Below are 9,323 nucleotides of genomic sequence, written 5' to 3'. Positions count from 1 at the left end.
GAAAGCCGTTAGATGAAAATTTAGTCAAATCAGTCAAATCATTTAACGGCTCTCAGATATCAACTTCACGCGAAGTCGACTGCATCTGAATTTCCACCTTAAATTCTACCTTGTGCATGCAGTAACTTATAATTATTGGTCAATAGCAAGCTAGCAAACTCTTAAATGGAGTTCAGTACCGCGGCAGATTAATCATTAGCTTGACGAGTAGAGAATACCATGGGAAACAAAAAAATATATTTAAAATAACAAAAAAATTGATTATTTCATATATATAAACATGCATAACCCTTGTGAATAAATTTCATAAAAATAAAATTAAATTATACAAGATTGAAAATATATATTATAGTATTTTTTCCTACTTTCTACTTTCATGGAATTCTTATGTCTATATGAAATCAGGTAAATATTTTATGAAATTATTACAAAAATAAATTTAACATTTGAGAACATATATATAAATTCTCTATTAGTATTCTTGAGGAGTTAAAGGCAAAAGAAAAATATTAGGTCATTTTTTAAATATTTAAAATACAAATAGAACAAATAAAAAATATTAAGAACAACAATAATATTTATTCCAAACTAAGTACTTTTCCCTTATTATTTTTTTGTTACAATATATTAGCTTGTTTTCCATTTGTTTCCCCTTCATATTTAATCCTTTCTCCCCTTTTTTTCAGAAAAAAAATCTTTGTAATTTGTTGATTGGTCGGACATTATTATTCATATCAATTATTTGATCTGAATTATTGTGTGGTCATTAAATGGTCCCTGTTGTGACATTTGTCCGATCCCTTCATTCTCCTGTCCACATGTTTGTTGTAAGATATCCATTAGTTCTAGCAACTTTCATTAGCCAACTAAAAATAATATACATAAGATAAAATATGTTTATTCCTGGATCTGAAGTGAGGACAAATCTTTGAATATTAACTATATTCCTTTGCAGTTTGGAACCCTTTTGAAACTATTATCTTTCATGTATGTTAACTTAGACGACCAAAACTTAATTAAAGAGTGAATTGCACACCTTTCTTCATAACTTCAAGTAACAAGCAATTAGAAATGTATACAATATTATAATTGTATGTAACTAAATTTGGATGTTTATGATAATCATATGACCGAATTTAGGTGTATGGTACAGAAGAAAATCCTATTCCCTAGTAGCTTATGCAATTAATTTTTTGAATTTAATTTTGATGAAGTATCAGTATAAAATTTAATCATGTAATATTTTATCAGTAAAAATAATTATTTTTTATAGATGAACTCTACCATACCCTCTCTAAAATAAAGGGTAAATTATTCCTTGTGGCATATACAATAATTATTGATAAATTATCTTTCAACCAAAGTTCCAAAGTTCGAATAAGATCGTCAAATCTAATTTCTATCTCTAATACAATCGCTAGAAAATCCTAAAAACGAGAGAGCTAAAAAATTGATAAAAATTTGTGATATATTAGTTAAAAATGATGGTAATTGGTGCGTGAAAGGAGACACCAAGGTATTTTATTTTATTTTTTTTATCTTTAATTGCTCTTAAATTATTTTTCAATTATTATTCAGATAATAAAAATCTTAAGATGGTAATTATTGACTCATTATTTTTATGACTAACTAATATTTTGGTTTGTTTTTGTTATATAATTATACAAGGCTATGAGGGTTGGTTATATGATGAAGAGGAGTATCATTGTTGATCCGATTGAATTTTAAGAAAAATAGTTAAAATGAGAGATTGAAAGCATATGAACAAGTTCAAAATCCTAACCTAATTGATTGGAAATGGTGATTATTGGATTTGAGAGGAATTATGGGTTTAAAATTGGAGAAGAAGATGTGTATTTGGTGTGGATTATGAAAATGACACACTACTATCAAGTTTCAAGAGAAACATCGCTTGAATTGAAAAGAAAAGAGAAGATAACGTAAATTTTAGAGCTCTGGTAGAAGAATAATTTATGAATAATCACTGTATATGTCACAAGGGGTAATTTACCCTTTATTTTAGAAAGGGTATAATAGAATTCACATTTTTTTATATTAATTGTATAAATAATTATAAAAAATACAACTGTAATTACATGAATATATAAAACATTTTACATTACTAATACATTAAAATTAATATTAAAAATATAAAATATATCTTCTCTTATTAACTTAAATTTTTAAAGTATTAGTTGTCATAAATTAAGATAATTTGTTCATGTGATTATTTAAATACTCATTATGATGAGCATGTAATAAAAAGATAAATTTATATTTTGGGCATAAGTTAAAATTTTGTTTTATATATATATATATATATTATTATTTTTGTGGTGAAACGTGAGAACAAATTAAAGGGGTATAAAATAGATGCATTTAATCTGTGTCTTTCTTTAATTTGTTGTCAAATCTTCTCCAAGGATCTCCCAATGGATCCACATTTTTTCTTTTTTCTTTTCTTTTCTTTTAGTCACCATCCAATAATCTTACGTCTTTTTATTATTTAATTTATGCCACTTGAAGACAACCCTACTTCTCCATCTCCTTCATCAACCAAAGTCAAAAAGAAACCAAGTAAAGATCGATTGAGAAAGGATGAAGAAATTTAAGAGAGAAAAAAAAAGGTTTTATACAGAACATAGGCATGTCTCTTGTGAATCATACATTACTATAATTAGAAGCGTGATCATCTTTTACATCTATATACGTATAAAATTGTACGGTTCTCTGTTCCTACGGTTTGTATGGTGTGTATTCAATAATAATTATATGGGTGATGTTATATTGTTACATCACTTTCAGCACTAACTACAATAATATCCTTCATATTTATATATAAAGGTGGAAATTTAGGTCCAGTCGATTTTACGTAAAGTTGATAATTGAAAGCTGTTAAATAATTTGACTAATTTGACTAAATTTTTATCTAACGGCTCTCAACTATTAACTTTACGTGAAGTTGACTGCACTTGAGTTTCTACTATATATAAAATAAAGATAAAGCGATAAATAGGTGTATGATATTTTATTTTAAAGATAAATAAATTTTTGATTAATTAAAATATAAAAATATTTTTTATTTTTTAAAAAATAAGACATCTAAATTTTTTAAGAAGACTTATTTATTTTTATATATTTTTTATGAATATATTTAAATGTCACGTATTTTAAAAAATAAAAAATATTTTTATATTTTTAATTAATAAAAAACTGATTTTTATCTTTTTTTTTTAAATAAATATACAAATAATAATATTGGACCCTTCCACACTCTCTCAACCCTAAATCATACATACTCCTCACTCGGCCTAAAGCTTTTCTTAACCTCTCATAATTAATTAAGAAGATAGGCATAAAAATTGTTCTGTAATCATAGCAAATTTAAATGAATTCACATATAATTCCATTTTATTTTAATCATCAGTTTAATTAAAAAATCAATTATTTTTAATTATATCGGTCAATTTTTTTAAAGTATTTTTAATTCTAAATTCAAAATATTAAATTCTAAATCTTAAATAACTCTTTAAAAGATAATTTTACAATAAAATTTGACTGACATTAATTAAATAAAAATTAATTCTCTACTGTTTTTCTTTAATTATTTAAAACATGTGTCCTTAAAAGTCACATGTACTACATTCATGGATTCTATATATGTGTAAATACATGCATAAGTACATTATTAACATTATATTCAACATTGTGGCATGCATGCATGTATGATATATAATCTTAGCTTATCCTCAAAATTAGAAACACATAAATAAATAAATAAATAAATAAATAAAATGAAAAGAGTTGCAAAAACTAGGTCAAAAGTAGTGGCCTAAGATCCACAGAGTTTCCTAAAGAAGACATGCATGTTTGATCATGATAGTTACTGTGGTGAATAGTGAATAATGTTTGATCAGATTTTTCCGAAAAATACTAAGAAGAAACTGACACGTTTTATATGTATTGCAGAGAAATATTATTCATATCATATCCCATGATGACTATGATTGACAACCATATTCCTTTGTATGGTTAATAATGTTCAACTGTTATATAAGTAATTCTATAATAGTGTGTTCTTTGTGGTTTTTGGTTCTGAGTTTCTTTGAGCAACTCTCCAATGGCTATGTTATTGGGAATCATTGGTGGGGTGGTGTTGGTGCTCTGTTTTTGCTCTGTTTTCTTGTTGAAGTGGAATGAAGTGAGGTATAGGAGGAAAGGATTGCCACCAGGGACAATGGGGTGGCCTCTTTTTGGAGAAACCACTGAGTTTCTTAAGCAAGGTCCAAACTTCATGAAACACCAGAGAACAAGGTAACAAAAAAGTTGTCTTTTTTTTTTTTTTTTCTTCTTTGTTTTCAACATAGTTTTTAGGTGCATGTTTTCAATAATAACAATTCCTCTGTTTCATTTGCTTAAGTGGGAAAAGAAAGTTTCATTTTTTTGGGTTATTGAAAGCTGTTTCATTAACATCCCCTGCATGCCACTGTGATTTGTGTTATCCTAGATTCATATGAAAATCATTGAGAATAGCATCATTGATCTCTCTTTAATTTCTCTTGTGTTATTCTTGGAGGGTAGGGTGTGAATAGAAGAAAGTGTAGAAGGATTATCAATGGAACACTTTAAAGTTTAAAGTCTCAATGTCCCTAAAGGAATTACATTCACATCATGAATGTGTATGTAACATTTTTCTGAATTATGTTTTCCTCAAATTAGTTAAACTGGGGTGTGAAGTAATCACTGTTCATCAATGTACTTTTAGGTCTTTTACCTCATACTACTAATGATTGTAACTTTATTTATCCCCTTTGGTCAAAATGGCAGGTATGGTAGTTTTTTCAAATCACACATACTTGGGTGTCCTACCATAGTGTCAATGGATCCAGAGCTGAACAGATACATTCTGATGAATGAATCAAAAGGGCTTGTTCCTGGTTACCCTCAATCAATGTTGGATATCTTAGGAAAATGCAATATTGCAGCTGTTCATGGCTCCACTCACAAGTATATGAGAGGTGCATTATTATCCATCATTAGCCCTACTTTGATCAAAGATCAGCATCTGCCTAAGATTGATGAGTTCATGAGATCTTTTCTTAGTCATTGGGATAACAGAATCATCAACCTTCAAGACAAAACCAAAGAGGTTGGTTTGTTTGTTACTTTGTTTTGTTTATTATGTATCTGTGTCATCAAATATATCAATCAAAATCATTTTTTTAACTCTTGTAATGATTCTTCAACAGATGGCATTTCTCTCATCACTTAAGCAGATTGCTGGCATGGAATCTAGCTCAATATCTCATCCATTCATGACAGAGTTCTTTAAGCTTGTTCTAGGAACACTCTCCTTGCCTATTGATCTTCCCGGCACAAATTATCGCCGCGGACTACAGGTACATAAAAATCAGCTACTAAATCAGCTTTTTTTTTGTTATTAAAACTTAGACCACGATTTATGGAAATGAATTTGCATTGTGCTGATATTGTTAATGGAGTTTTTCATAGATTCATAGTTATATTGATAGAATATGTGTTGTTGCAGGCAAGGAAGAACATAGTTAGCATTCTAAGTCAGTTGCTAGATGAAAGGAGAGTCTCCCAAGAAACACACCAAGACATGCTTGGAAGCTTGATGATGGGTAGAAGAGAAAACAGATACAAATTAACTGATGAAGAGATCATTGATCTGATAATCACAATCATGTATTCTGGTTATGAAACTGTTTCAACTACATCAATGATGGCAGTCAAGTACCTCCATGATCATCCCAAAGTTCTTGAAGAAATGAGAGTGAGTGCAACAAAAAGAAACAAAGAAAAATTCTCTTGTTTTTCTCTTATTATGTATTTACTTATATTGTTTTTTTTTTTTTTGTAAAACAGAAAGAGCATTTTGCTATAAGAGAGAGAAAGAAGCCAGAGGATCCAATTGATTGTAATGATCTTAAGTCAATGAGGTTCACTCGTGCGGTAAGAAATTGAAGTAGTTAGAAGTTTGTGTCTTTTGATTATTCTTTTAGCAACATTATTATTATTATTATTTGAGTTGGTTACTTTTTCCAATAAATATTATATTATTGTTTGATCAGAAATTTGAGGTTGTCTTTTTCTTGCAGGTTATTTTTGAGACCTCGAGATTAGCTACAATAGTCAATGGTGTTCTGAGAAAAACAACTCATGACATGGAACTAAATGGTGAGATGAGAGTTCTTGCTTTTTTTTTTTATGATCACTTGATTAGGTCTATTTTCTTTGATGGGCTCAAGAAGAAGCTGTTTTTGACTTTTGGTGCTTCTTTCTTTCTGCCACACTTTTACAGCATTCATAAAGCATGTAAAAACAGTAACCATAAAAAGAACAAGAGTTACAGTAGTAACCCCTAGGATAATGACTATACACTTGTATTTATCATACTAGAAATTATGGTAACTAGTTTTGTTATTTTGCATAAAGAAAAAAGGTACCTTTTTTCCACTAACTACCACTTGGGCTATTAGGATTATTTTAATAAAGTATTCCCATTGTTTGTTTCAGGGTATTTGATTCCTAAAGGTTGGAGAATATATGTATATACAAGAGAGATAAATTATGACCAGTTTCTGTATCAAGATCCACTGACATTTAATCCATGGAGATGGCTGGTTGGTACCACAACCACTTGCTGTTTTTAATATGCACAATTCTTCCTCCTTCTAATGCATAATAGTAAAGAGCTTTAATTTCATATCAGTGTAATTAATAATAAGATATTGCAAAAAAAAAAAAAAAAAAATGCAGGGAAATAGCTTAGAGTCACAGAGCCACTTCTTGATATTTGGAGGAGGCACTAGGCAGTGTCCAGGAAAAGAGTTGGGAATAGCAGAAATTTCCACTTTCTTACATTATTTTGTAACTAGATACAGGTCAGTCATTATTATTATTATTAAAAGTTAAGAAGAATATATATTAAATAATAATAAATTTCTGACATATGGTATTTAATGTTGTGTTACATAATGCAGGTGGGAAGAAGTAGGAGGAGATAAACTAATGAAATTTCCTAGAGTTGAGGCACCAAATGGACTTCACATTAGGGTCTCATCTTTTACTAACTAGGCATTTGTGTTTTATGTATAGTAATGAGAAATAGCATATAATAGGGCCTTTTTTTTTTTTGTATGATAATGTTCTAACAAATTAGAGGGAAAAAATGAATGGAATTAATTAATTAGCTTCTTTCTTTCTTTCTTCAGTTCTTGTACCATCTTCTCTCCTATATTTTTGTTCAATTTAAGACTATTATTATGAGCAGCATTTATAGTTCAATTGAGAAGGGTGAAGAATAAATTATTACTTTGGACCACCGAGTTACATAGCAAGTTAAAATGACCTAAGCCCAAAACTCTAACATGAGCCCAAATACTTTGGGCTGAGAATTCGAGGCCCATGCTTGATCTAAAACTGGTATGGACTTAGTTGTCAATGACTTGAGACTTGGTATCTGCTAATTTTGTCCGACCAAAAACAGAAAAAGAAACATTATTTTATTTTATTTATTCCATTATTCAAATTTGATACCGCCAAGTCCCCCGAAAAAAAAAAAAAAACAAAAACAAAAACAAAAAGAAAACTCCATTTGTTCTATAATATTTGTTACCATAAAAAGGTAGATTCAAATTATCATTCAATCTATTTGATATTTGGATATAAGTAAATTTATGGTCTATGGATATAAGTAAATATATGCATGTTTGGGAATAGATATAGGAAAAATATAAAAGAGTACTTTGACGCACAAGCATTCTGTGTGTTAATGTAGGGTCCAAAAAAAAGTTGTATTCAGAAGATGTATTATATACTGTTTAACATAATAATTATATCAATAGTTATTTCTATGGATTGAACTAGGGGTGTACATGGCTCGGCCCGATCCGAAGATTCGGTCCGGTCCCGAATACTTTAGAAACTAATTTAGTGTAATTTAATCGGGACTAGGGCTGGGTAAGGGTCTCAAAAATAGACCCGGTCATTATTTCGGGTCGGGTCCGTGCCATAACTCGGGTCACCCGAATTCGGTCCGGTCATCATACATAATTAATATTTTGTGTTATTAGTGATGGATGATGACTATTCTTATGTGGAATTTAAATATTGTAAATCTTAATATTTTGTATTATTAGTCATTATAAGATTATAAGTTAATGTTTTATGTTTAAAATGCATAAGACTTTAGACTAATGCATAATATTGTGTTATTTATGTATTGATTTAAATATTTGGTGTTCTTAGACAATATTAGTATTGATTATGGTTATGCTTTAATTTTAGAAAATGGTTGGTTCTTGTTATATTTTTCTAAGTGAATTTTACTATGTGAATTGTGAAATAATGGTTGGAGATTAGGTGATTTTTATATGCTAAAGACCCGGTTTTTATCCGGTTTTTACCCGACCCGAAGGTGCGCAGGTTTCATCGGGTCTAGGATCGGATTAGGGTCTAAAAATTAGGCCCGATCTATATTTCGGGTCTGTGTTAAGCCAAACCCGGTGTGGCCCCGTCCATGTACACCCCTAACTTGAACATATAACCTTAGGATTATATAAAGACAACTCAACCATTGTTTTAAGGCAGAAGATGTATCGTATACAGTCTAACATGATAATTATATCAATAATTATTTTTATGGCCTGAACATATAACCTTAAGATCACACAAAGACAACTCAATTATTGCTTCAAGAAAGTAACTAACATAGAAAAATTTAGCAATAGGAGTAAAAATGTAGTAAAATTTAGGTATAGATATATTATTTTTTAACTTCCCATGATACCCAACAAGTTAAGAGTCGTGGATATGGGTTTCATTTAATGGTCTGAAAGTTGCCAATGAATTATTACATATACGAGATAAAATTCGAACTTTTGACACTTGTTTAAATGGACGACTAAACTGATCACTCGACCAACCCAAATTAGTTTAAATATATTTTAAATTTTAAATTAGAACTATCTATATGTATTGATAAAAACTATAGAAATGTACGCAAATAACTTATTACAGTATTTAAAATAATAAAAAGATAATTTCATACACATATTTATAATATTTTTTTAATATGACTAAATATTATTTTTTATATTTATTTTTAAACAATTATTTTACTTTTCATGATATCATATTTAATTGTGAAGTCTACTTATTATAGTTTTTATGGTATAAATAAATTTTTTAACCAAAAAAATTACTATAATCAAGACTATTTTATTAATGATTATTAACACGGTATATTAATATATAAATAATATATTTTTTATCTTAAATAACTTTTTAAAAAAATC

General features: G+C 28.7%; 1 protein-coding gene across 1 annotated transcript; it reads left to right on the top strand.

Annotated features, from left to right (window-relative positions):
* The first annotated feature begins 3,647 nt into the window (after nucleotides 1-3,647).
* On the top strand, nucleotides 3,648-7,221 carry LOC112744628 (cytochrome P450 85A). Its single transcript, XM_025794303.3, has 9 exons — nucleotides 3,648-4,314; nucleotides 4,828-5,149; nucleotides 5,250-5,399; nucleotides 5,549-5,797; nucleotides 5,890-5,976; nucleotides 6,123-6,201; nucleotides 6,541-6,647; nucleotides 6,784-6,908; nucleotides 7,008-7,221. Exons 1-9 carry the CDS (start codon nucleotides 4,121-4,123, stop codon nucleotides 7,099-7,101), a joined length of 1,407 nt encoding a protein of 468 aa, XP_025650088.1. The 5' UTR covers nucleotides 3,648-4,120; the 3' UTR covers nucleotides 7,102-7,221.
* Nucleotides 7,222-9,323: the final 2,102 nt, after the last annotated feature.

This window comes from Arachis hypogaea, chromosome 14 (assembly GCF_003086295.3).
Source record: "Arachis hypogaea cultivar Tifrunner chromosome 14, arahy.Tifrunner.gnm2.J5K5, whole genome shotgun sequence".
Classification (NCBI taxonomy): Eukaryota; Viridiplantae; Streptophyta; class Magnoliopsida; order Fabales; family Fabaceae; genus Arachis; species Arachis hypogaea.
This window is presented reverse-complemented; position numbering and strand designations above follow the sequence as displayed.

What these genes read in the sequence shown, in the direction of transcription:
- LOC112744628 (XM_025794303.3), top strand. Translation starts at nt 4,121, where the DNA reads ATGGCTATGTTATTGGGAATCATTGGTGGGGTGGTGTTGGTGCTCTGT. An exon ending in ATGAAACACCAGAGAACAAG is followed by an intron (nt 4,315 to 4,827) that starts GTAACAAAAAAG and finishes TCAAAATGGCAG; the next exon opens with GTATGGTAGTTTTTTCAAAT. An exon ending in TTCAAGACAAAACCAAAGAG is followed by an intron (nt 5,150 to 5,249) that starts GTTGGTTTGTTT and finishes ATTCTTCAACAG; the next exon opens with ATGGCATTTCTCTCATCACT.